Source organism: Akebia trifoliata, chromosome 11 (genome assembly GCF_017979445.1).
Source record: "Akebia trifoliata isolate Shusen 1 chromosome 11, ASM1797944v1, whole genome shotgun sequence".
Taxonomy (NCBI): domain Eukaryota; kingdom Viridiplantae; phylum Streptophyta; class Magnoliopsida; order Ranunculales; family Lardizabalaceae; genus Akebia; species Akebia trifoliata.
In genome coordinates this window covers 36,778,890-36,789,478 of record NC_141385.1, presented here as the reverse complement: position 1 = coordinate 36,789,478, position 10,589 = coordinate 36,778,890, and the positions used below count along the sequence as shown (strand labels likewise).

At 33.2% G+C, this 10,589-nt stretch overlaps 2 protein-coding genes and 1 non-coding gene across 3 annotated transcripts; 1 reads left to right on the top strand and 2 right to left on the bottom strand.

Annotated features, from left to right (window-relative positions):
- Positions 1 to 13: 13 nt before the first annotated feature.
- On the top strand, positions 14 to 99 carry LOC147391454 (small nucleolar RNA snoR14). The gene has a single exon (XR_015170373.1). It is a non-coding gene; the product is annotated as a small nucleolar RNA snoR14 (small nucleolar RNA).
- Positions 100 to 3,024: 2,925 nt separating this feature from the next.
- Positions 3,025 to 7,545, bottom strand: LOC147391453 (S-norcoclaurine synthase 1-like). Its single transcript, XM_086457296.1, has 4 exons — positions 7,242 to 7,545; positions 4,247 to 4,494; positions 3,497 to 3,827; positions 3,025 to 3,408 (listed from the first exon to the last, which is right to left on the bottom strand). Exons 1-4 carry the CDS (start codon positions 7,500 to 7,502, stop codon positions 3,169 to 3,171), a joined length of 1,080 nt encoding a protein of 359 aa, XP_086313422.1. The 5' UTR covers positions 7,503 to 7,545; the 3' UTR covers positions 3,025 to 3,168.
- Positions 7,546 to 8,347: 802 nt separating this feature from the next.
- On the bottom strand, positions 8,348 to 10,044 carry LOC147391452 (Peroxidase superfamily protein). The gene is made up of 3 exons (XM_086459836.1): positions 9,767 to 10,044; positions 9,250 to 9,441; positions 8,348 to 9,169 (listed from the first exon to the last, which is right to left on the bottom strand). The coding sequence occupies exons 1-3, from the start codon at positions 9,995 to 9,997 to the stop codon at positions 8,579 to 8,581; spliced, it is 1,014 nt and encodes a 337-aa protein (XP_086315962.1). The 5' UTR covers positions 9,998 to 10,044; the 3' UTR covers positions 8,348 to 8,578.
- Between the last annotated feature and the right edge of the window lie 545 nt (positions 10,045 to 10,589).

Genomic DNA, 10,589 nt, shown 5'->3' with positions numbered 1-10,589 from the left:
GGTGAGAGTAAAAACGAGGTGATGATAGAAATTCATGGTCTGTCAATCCACTGATACAAAGTGTGATGTAATACATGAATCCCGACAGGTTCTGATCGTAATCTCAACTCCCACCCCCACCGACAAACATACCTGATGTGTAAAACTAAGTTGAATTAAAAAAATTATGAGGGGTTTGTTCGAACTCTCTAACAAGTTTTTGGTGAACAATTTCAGTCTGATTTTATATTCTTCTCTTCAAGATATCCTGCATTGTAATGCTTACATCTCCCCAGATACAACTTCAAAAATCTTGAAAATAGTTGATTTATTTGTCTAATTTTACAAATAGAGGAAGAGACACTTCATTCATACTTTGAGAATGGTCCAGAGATAAAAGATTATTGGTAGTACTGAAGGGAAAAACTTGTAAAAAGTGTACGACCATTGGCACACATTTTTTTTTTTGTAAAAGAATTCTATTGCACTATAGTTTGTGGATTTTTGACATTCCAATCAATTTTTCGAGATTTGATTTCATCGTTTTTTCAAATGTTTTGAAGATGTTAGAACAAAATTAGGGTTTTCTCAATTGTATTTCTTCTTAGTTTTTGGATGAGAATTGATCAAGAATGGCTTTTTTTTTGGGTTGAAATCTACTCAACAAGTCATTATTTTAGATTTTAGATGATCTTTACATATATTTTTGATCGAAAAATCTCAAAAATTGAAAATGGGTGGGCTCTCTGTCAATGGCGAACTCAAACAGTAAATAGTGGTGAGCTTGCCAATAAAAATTGTGTACTCAGACACTAAATAAAGGCAGCAACTTTCACAATAACGGATCAAAAAGAACAAGTGGACATCAACAATGATTGTCTACTATGATAATTTGATGTTGATCTTGTGTTCTCTTCAATCTCTCCTTCAAAGAGGAGAGAGTTTTAATTTCTCCCTAAAATAAGAGAATGATATTTTCAACCTATTCCTGGAGGTCTGTGTTAACTCTAAGGTGGTTATTGAATGCATTAAGGGTGGAGGGAACAATCCCATGTAGAGAGGAAAGGTTGGTTAAAGCAATTAAGACAAAAGGGAGTTAATTTCAAAGAATTGAAAGGTTGGTAAAAGCAATTAAGATGAAAGAGAGCTAATTTCAAAAAATTGAGTTCACCTTCTGTTATAGAGAATGCAACAAAGTTGCTGATTTCTTACTTCTCTCCTTTCTTTAGGTAGAGTTGTTTTTGAGCATAGGGAACTCTTTTAACAGTTGGTAGACATTATATGTAAGGATGCTTTTAGGGGTATGTCTATAATAGGTTGTATTCTTGGTTTTTTTGGTCGGGGTCTACCAAACCCCCCTCGACCATAAAAAAAAAAAAGAAAAAAGAAAAAAGAAAAAAGAAAAAAAGATTAAAAAAAGATATTCTCAAACTTTTAATTTTTAATTCAATTGGAGTTTAATAAAATATAAGTTGGTATGTAAATAAAAGTTCCCTATTTGTAGTTGTGTATGCCAAATATCCCTTTTTTAATCAAATTTTCTCTCCTAATTCTTTTTTTCCTTCCATCTATCTTCAATTTTCTTTATTAATATATTCATTTTCTCATAATAAACATCTCTAACCTTTATTTTTTCTTCTCAAAATATTCATCTTGATCACATAAGTCGTGTGAACAACATGATTCTTAATGATTTCAACTCTGATTATGAATGAGGTTTCTAATTTATTTACTTAATGTAGTGCAGCTTTTGGATTTGATAAATCCTTTTATTTTTCTCTATTTTAATTATGTATATGGTGGTGGTGTTAGATATTGTGGACAACAAATTCTTAAATTCATGAAATTTGGAAAAGTAATTGTCAATCCTCGGCTTGATTTTTTTTATTTATTATTTTACCAATCCTATGCCTTACTTCAGTAGGTGCTCTTTATAAGGATGTTCTTAAATCTTAACAACTAAAACCAATTGGACATTTAACTTGTTATAAAGTGGATCAGTACATGTTCAATCAAAATCTTATTTTGTGTGTAACAAACATCATTAAAAAACAAAATTTTTTATATCCAAATTCATTTGATTCCCTAGAGTTATAATGAACTTTGCCCATATTTTCTGAATATCATACAATCATGTTTGCATGCGAACATCACAGTTGACTAATGAGGTTGAATTTTGAAGAGTTTAATGATAAAGAGAAAATTCAAGGATTATATATATATATATATATATATATATATATATATATATAGGGAAATGTTCAGCACCCTAAGTTTTACCACACACTTTAACAAACGTTTTTTGTCCTACATGGGTTAGAAGTTTTGGAATGGGCTGATTTTTGGTGAGGATGATCTCTATGATTAGAAGATCATCCTCCCCAAAAATCAGCCCATTCCGAAATGTTTAGCCCCATGCTTACAAGTTGAAAAATCGTGGACCGTTCATTTTTTGTAAATCATTTTTGATGGGGTTAGAAGTTTTGGAATGAGCTGATTTTTTGTGAGGATGATCTCCTCACCATAGAGATCATCCTCACCAAAAATCAGCCCATTCCGAAACTTCTAACCCATGTAGGACAAAACGCGTTTGTTAAAGTGTGTGGTAAAACTTAGGGTGCCGAACGGGACCCATATATATATATGGGAAATGTTCAGCACCCTAAGTTTTACCACACACTTTAACAAACGTTTTTTGTCCTACATGGGTTAGAAGTTTTGGAATGAGCTGATTTTTGGTGAGGATGATCTCTATGATTAGAAGATCATCCTCCCCAAAAATCAGCCCATTCCGAAATGTTTAGCCCCATGTTTACACGTTGAAAAATCGTGGACCGTCCATTTTTTGTAAATAAATTTTGATGGGGTTAGAAGTTTTGGAATGAGCTGATTTTTGGTGAGGATGATCTCCTCACCATAGAGATCATCCTCACCAAAAATCAGCTCGTTCCGAAACTTCTAACCCATGTAAGACAAAACGCGTTTGTTAATCCTCACCAAAAATCAGCTCGTTCCGAAACTTCTAACCCATGTAAGACAAAACGCGTTTGTTAAAGTGTGTGGTAAAACTAAGGGTGGCGAACGGGACCTATATATATATAGGGTGTGTGTGTGTGTGTGATTGTGAAGATAATAACTTGATATTATTGTCAAATGCTTGAGCTAATTTGATGCCTCATTGATTAATTTCTACAATTTCATGAGATCTAATAGTTTCTTACCATCAAGTTTAGTTGAGATAATCTGCCTCAAGTAATCTTCATGGCTTATTGTCTTGTATCTTTCACCATCCATCTTAACCAAATCTGGAATTGGACCAATTCTGGTACCTAATTTTGGGCCATTGAATGCAGCAATCGAGAGACGTTCCTTATCCGGGTTTACGACAGCCCTGTGCTCGATACTCTTGTATTTTCCATTGCTCATAATCTGGAAATTAACATAAAAGATTCAAAAACCCCCTCTACTTGTGTTATGCATGAAAATGCAAGATATTATATAATTATGGTGAGATTACCTCGATTTCATCCCCGATATTGACAATGAAAGCACCTGGAATCGGTTTGATGGGAACCCAATTCCCATTTTTCTTGATCTGCAATCCTTCAACTTCATTGACTTGAATTAGCAAAGTGAGCCCAGTTGCATCAGAGTGAGGTGAAAGGCCCAAGACTTGGTGTGCATGTCTACGAGGACACGGTGGATAGTAATTCATCCTCACCCCCTGTGATCCATCTTCAAACATGTTTGTTAATTTCTCTGTTTCAATCCCCAAATTCTTAGCCATTAAACCCAATAGACAAACTGTCACTCTTTGCAGCTCTATTGAGTATTTGTCCAATGTTTCCCTGAATTATTCATGTGTAGACTGTTAGGTTATACCATATATCTACTAAAGAAAAACAATCCTAATTTTGAGGGTTTTGTCGAAGACCGAGTTGGCTCGGGCAACTCTTTTCATCGTTAATTGTCTAAGATCCAAGATGACTTATCTGATATTTTGAAAATTTTGGTTAAGTTTTCATAAATTCGACTGAGAATCGGGTGTTAATCAATTTAGTGATTAAAATGTTTGTGATCTTATATAAAAAAATAAGATTTTGTAATTGAGCATCTACTAATAATCCATCTTATAATACAAAAAACAATAAACAAGTGTTTAAATAATAAATATATACTTACAAAGATGACTCCAAAATATGTTTATTTATAAATAATTATAGAATTTTGGATTCCCATGATTATGTGTGTACAATGACTTAAATACCTGAAAGAAGAGGGGTAGTTAGGCCAAAATGTCATGTTTCTTTGAGGGGTAGGAAGGGAAAGAAGGAAAAGCATGTCACCCCAATCCAGCTTCTGCTCTTCAGACACAACAAAGGCTTGTCCATAGCCTTCAATGCTGTTGGGTAGCTGTAAGTATGCTTTCTTCTCCTCTAATGGCAGCCTAAAGAACTCTTCTGTGTCAGCCTTCATCTTCTCAATTATTTCCTCCGGGACTCCATGATTGATCAACTGCTTAACACCAAATTCAAATATTCTCGTTATATATGTTGTGGAAATCAAGGTTTAAAATCTTGTCTCAAGACAATGTTTCAACAAGGCTAGACCAAAACACTCGAAGACAATTAAAATTCTAAAGCAAGCTGAAACATTATTGAAACATTCAATACAGTCTCGACTGAAATCAAATATTCTAAGATGGTATGAAACTTGATTTGCCCATTTTTGTTTCACCATTTATCGAGAAATTATTATTTTTGTGTCACGGAAAATATTTTCTTGCCCCTGGGACAGTTTCTTGCCATGGGGGTCAGACTATTTGAGACCAAATATTTTTGTTGGGTAAGCTAGACTCTAGACCTCTAATTAAGTTGCATTATAAAATGTCAACCAATTGAAACATATTTTTGGGGCCAACTCTTACATAGATCTTCGTCTAATTCTAATTTATTTTTTTGTCACATTCTATGCTCCAAAGAAACAAGGAAAACAAGAACAATAATAAAAACCAAGATTGACTCTCTTGCTTTCTCCTCCCTTTTTCTTATAAACTTTCTTTAGAGATTTATTTTTCAAAGAACACATCCGTCTTGTTCATGCTTGATACCGAGTTGTCTTGAACGAATTTTTCAATATGTTTAAATGTCTTGTTCAAAAATGAGAAATATTAACACGGGGTTTTAAATCTTGTCCGATACATTGACATGTCCATCCATCTCGTCCATGCCTGATATCGAGACGACTCGGGTGATATGTTTTGGTTTCGGACAAGTTTTGAAATCTTGATTCATTTTCAAGAGAATATGAATTTTCGTCTAGAAAATGATCTTCAATTTTTTTAAATAAAGATGCTATTGGCACACCAAATAAAATTTCAAATTAAAATGATTGTTCAAATATAGATTGATGTTTTATTCGTTAAATTTGGCGTGCCAGTAGAAGCTCTCAAAAATTAATTTGTGAAAGAATGACTTTTGCTGTCAGATTACACCAAGAAAATGTCAAAAATGATAAATTGTTTTGAGTTATGGGAGTAGGTAGGGGTCAGCGTAAAAGAATAAAATTAGAGAGCTACTATTGCCACACCAACTTTTGCTACTGCCACCCAAAGATGTGTGTTAATAATGTTTGGTGATTTACATATGAATTGTGGGGTGGTGTTAGAAAAAGTTGGTGTAGCAATATAATCTCTCTAAAATTAGGTGTTCGGAAAATCATTTTATGGTCCAAAAATATTTTCCCTCCCACTCCCAGGATGGAAATTGAATTCTAAAGAACATACACAATCATGCACCCAAAAATCACATGTTCTATGAAAAATTGAAAAATCATTTTTCCACAAAAACCTAAGAGAGGAGAAGAGAGTAGGAGATAGATACTTGGGGCCTGTTTGGATACCAGGAACAGAACTACTTTTCCAAAGAACAAGAGCTGAAGTACTCTATGGAGGAGTTGGAAAAGTAATTCTGTGCAGAAAGGGCGTTTGGCTATCAACTCTGTGAAGTACTGGCAGAAGTACTTTTGTGCTAGAAGTCTGTTTGGGAACCATACTGACTTCTCATGACTTTTATGAAAAAGACCAGAATACCCTTATATTATACCAGTTACTGTTTTTTATCTTTTAGTGTCATAATATGCCTTCAAACTATACTGTTTTTGACATTTTAACTATAAATATTAATATAATATAATATAATAAATATTAATATAATATGTTTAAATCCATTATACTCAAAAATTTTAAAAAAATTTGACAGACTGTCTTTTAGTGTCATAATATGCCTTCAAACTATACTGTTTTTGACATTTTAACTATAAATATTAATATAATATAATATAATAAATATTAATATAATATGTTTAAATCCATTATACTCAAAATTTTTAAAAAAATTTGACAGACTGTCTTTTAGTGTCATAATATGCCTTCAAACTATACTGTTTTTGACATTTTAACTATAAATATTAATATAATATAATATAATAAATATTAATATAATATAATATAATATTTTAAATATTAAATATTAATATAATGTGGTTAAATTCATTATACTCAAAATTAAAAAAAAAAATTGACAGACTGTCTTTTAGTGTCATAATATGCCTTCAAACTATATTGTTTTTGACATTTTAACTATAAATATTAATATAATATAATATAATAAATATTAATATAATATAATATAATATTTTAAATATTAAATATTAATATAATGTGTTTAACTATAAATATTAATATAATATAATATAATAAATATTAATATAATATAATATAATATAATATTTTAAATATTAAATATTAATATAATGTGTTTAAATCCATTATACTCAAAATTTTAATTTTTTTTTAAATATTAATAAATGTTTCTTTCATTTGATTTTAAAGGTAAATGAATTAGGAATATTTTCATAAAAAATTAATAAAGTTAAGGGTATTTTGGTAAAACGAACCGTTAAATTTTGACTCTCCGCAAGATGAGTTTTGAGAAATAGGTTTTCTCGACTTCTTCACAAAGAGTAATTTCTTGCTCTTGCACGGAGTAACTCTTCGAAAGAGTTGTTCATCCAAATGCATCCAAACGACTTCTAACTCCCCGCAAGAGTCAAAAGTAGCCAAGGAGTCCTATCCAAACGCCTACTTGGTGTTCAAAGGAAAGAAAGAGGTGTGTTACAAGTAAAAGTTGATGTGCTATAAATAAAAGCTGGTGTCGCAATAGAAGTCCTGTGTGTGTGTGTTTGAGTGGGTGTGTGATCACCTGGAAGAAGCCCCAATCCTGACATGCCGAATGGAATTTAGCCAATTCGTCCACTAAATCAAATGGTTGACCAACTAGTTTTCGTAGATCGAAGACGGGAATCTCGAGGGAGTCATCGATGGACACAACATCAAAATCCAATTCGGCCCGAAGATACCGAGGAGGGAAGTCCTTCAAGTCCCGAGAAGAAAGAGCCTGGACATTAGCAACAGGTAGAGAACCACCTAACTCCAAACTACCACCCATAGCCTCACCCTCCATTCCTCTTTACAAATATTTGCAGAGGCACCCCCCCACCCACCAATCCATCATCCTCTCTTATTATAAGATAGAATATTATTATTTAAATTGAAAGATATTCGATGCCACCAAAGCTACAAACTACAAATAGAAAAAAGTACAAATCTGCCGTTTTATTTGAAAAATTGGTGATTTTTTTATTATTCTTCCAAATACTTGAATGATTCGAAAAATTCACGAGAAAATAAAATTTTATTTTATTTTATGAATATTATAATATTTAGTAAAAAGTTTTACATTAACCTATGTTACTAAGGAAGCGCTAGACCCATTAGAGCAACAGGGAGAGAACCATGATACATATATGTCTGGTCATCACTCTTCATTTCTGCCATGGATAATGCCTATGGGTTCTATTCTAAGAGCTGTGGAGTTATATTTAATGCATGGTGGCTGTGAGATTGTTCTTGAGAAAGTTGACTGATAATTTTTTTTTTTTTTTTTTTGAATTAAATGCCTTGTGTTGACCACCACTCAATAAATAAAAGAGTTAAATGTCCATAATTACCACCTAAATAAAACTATTTTTTTTTTTTTAAATCTTTTGTAGAAATATAAAAGTTTACATTAACCTATATAAAACCACTCAAAATATATATTATTATTGTTACTTGTGAGACTTGCTTTTTTGGGTTGATAGGATTGTTGGCCCAAATGGATTGCTGTACTCAGGATTTCATGGCCTGGATCAAATTTAAAAATAAAAATCAAAAATCAAAAATCAAAATGGGGGTCTAGTGAAATTCTAGTAGGGATATTTGATGTAAACCAAAATATGGAATTTAGGATTTTGAATTATTTGTGGACTTAGGCTTAGCCAAATCATGTAAATCTTTGTGTTTCTTGATTGTTTTCTTGTTTGGTCCTGTAATACATTGTTAGATCTAAGGAATTGCGTTTACAAGAACAATTCTTTTTGTCGTGTATCCTCAAGAAAGCAATCCCATAATAGAGGAAGTAGTACATAAAGTAGTTGAACCCCCCAAGTAATTATTATTACATACAAATTTCTAAGTAATCTTTTTTTTAACTTTGAGTCACCAAGTGTTCAAAAACCTACAATGTCGTCGAATTTCTCCTTGTTCGCCAGTGAGTACATTGATCTTTCCCATCTTCATCAACGACGCCGCAAAAGATCTAAAGAAATGTTGTTGATTAGAAGCATAATCCCACACTTGTTTCACAATCTTCCCTTCGACGTCGTGCGATATTAGTACATTATCACTTTGTAGCAATCCCTTGCCTTGAATAATGTTATGGAAGTATTGGTTATCAAACTTCGTCGAAGTCACGAAGTCGAGTCCAGTTGTAGCATCGTCTCTTCCTGATTCTGGACATATAGATCTTAAAATTCGATGAAAGATTGTGTTTCTCTTGTTCTTATCCATTTCGTCGTCTATGTTCTTGGGATAAAATCTTGGTTTGACGTTTACACATCTTGCTTTTCCAATAGTGTGGCTACCTGATAGAGTGACTAAGTCTTCAATGTCCAGACCCTGAGCTGCAAAGTTTGCGATGAGAGCCTCTAACGATGAATTAGGTGTCGGAATGTACTGGGTTGCACCATTGAAGCTTGCTTTAAGAGAATCCCTCCTACCCAATTCAACTTTCCATCTTGGCCCACCTCTCTGTTGTGTCAAAGAAGAATGAACATTAAGTACTACTAATCTGATATTTTTTACAAAGAAAAAAAAAGGGCTTTTTTTACCAACTCAACAGAGTCACGAGCGGCTATGGCAAGAACATCGGCACATGATACTGTCTTCGGACATGCCTTCTCGAGCAGGGCCTTGATTTTGTCGATCACTTCAAATCCTCTTAGAGAATTTAAATTGGGTCCTGCTTGCTTTTCGCTTATGATGTCTCCACTGTTGTCTAGAAGAACTGATGCATCACACCCCTAGCAAGAAAAAAATCTTTGAGATAATCTTCAAATGATCGAAAAAAATCTAATATAACAGACAAAAGAGTGAGAGGAAGACAAAAAAGAATATGGAATGAGATAGTGAGAACGGATATGATCACACTTGAATTAACAGAAGACGGTTTTAGAAAGAATTGAATAGCGGAACAGTATTCGTTTAGCCCACCCAATTTTTTAAAGATTAGGCTTCAATGACGACGGTAACTAGAACTATCATATTATTAGTTACCCAATATTTCATCAATATTCTATGTTTAAAGGCCATGAAATTACAGAGATAAATAATGTTAAGGAGAAAAACCATGACAAAACAGTCGTGAAAATGCAAACGAAGGAGGGAGGCTGCCATTCGAGGATCTCTAAGCACCGCAATCTGGACTTCACGCCTCACAATCTTCTCTGCGTGTGGGCACGACTCTTTGTAGTAATTTGGAACGAGTGGCCAATCGTAGTTTGAAGCCTTGGCACCATGAAAGATCAGCACTAATACCATTAAAACTATCTTAAGACAACCCATTGATGAAGAAAACATCAGTCAAGTTTGCCAAGGAGCTCAAATGACCCAAAATATAAGTGTTTTTGCTCATGGAGGGGATATATATATAATGTTATATATAAAACTCATCTCTTTTAGTAATTTTCAATTTCCTTGTTTTCAACAACTTGGCTTAAACAAGAACTCCTTTTAGTCCAATAATCAAAGTAGATGGAACTAACTTAACCTAAATAGCTTGCTTATAAAATGAGTATTTTACTAAAAGCCTTACTGGAATCTGGAGCTACACACCAAAATTCTTTACTGTAGTAAAGAGGTTTTTTTGTACGCATGGAATGCTGACATGGAAAACATATATGCCCTATGGTGTCGAGTCCGACTTTGAAGCGAGCAGCCCGCTTCAAAATTTTGAAGGAACCCTCCTTGTTACAAGAAACATGGCATTTTGAATTTATTTCACCCTCCTACATTTCCACCAAAATTTGGAATATCTCCTTGGAAATGCCACATGTAATCCAATGGAGTCCTTCAAAATTTTGAAGTGGCCTGCCCACTTCAAACTTTTTTCCTATAGTGTCCATGTCAAAACCATGTTTGTACCCTACCAAAAACTTCACTTTCTCCCCAG

What these genes read in the sequence shown, in the direction of transcription:
- LOC147391453 (XM_086457296.1), bottom strand. Translation starts at nt 7,502, where the DNA reads ATGGAGGGTGAGGCTATGGGTGGTAGTTTGGAGTTAGGTGGTTCTCTA. An exon ending in AACTACCCCTCTTCTTTCAG is followed by an intron (nt 3,828 to 4,246) that starts GTATTTAAGTCA and finishes TGAATAATTCAG; the next exon opens with GGAAACATTGGACAAATACT. An exon ending in ATATCGGGGATGAAATCGAG is followed by an intron (nt 3,409 to 3,496) that starts GTAATCTCACCA and finishes GTTAATTTCCAG; the next exon opens with ATTATGAGCAATGGAAAATA.
- LOC147391452 (XM_086459836.1), bottom strand. Translation starts at nt 9,997, where the DNA reads ATGTTTTCTTCATCAATGGGTTGTCTTAAGATAGTTTTAATGGTATTA. An exon ending in TTCACGACTGTTTTGTCATG is followed by an intron (nt 9,442 to 9,766) that starts GTTTTTCTCCTT and finishes TTTTCTTGCTAG; the next exon opens with GGGTGTGATGCATCAGTTCT. An exon ending in CTCGTGACTCTGTTGAGTTG is followed by an intron (nt 9,170 to 9,249) that starts GTAAAAAAAGCC and finishes TTGACACAACAG; the next exon opens with AGAGGTGGGCCAAGATGGAA.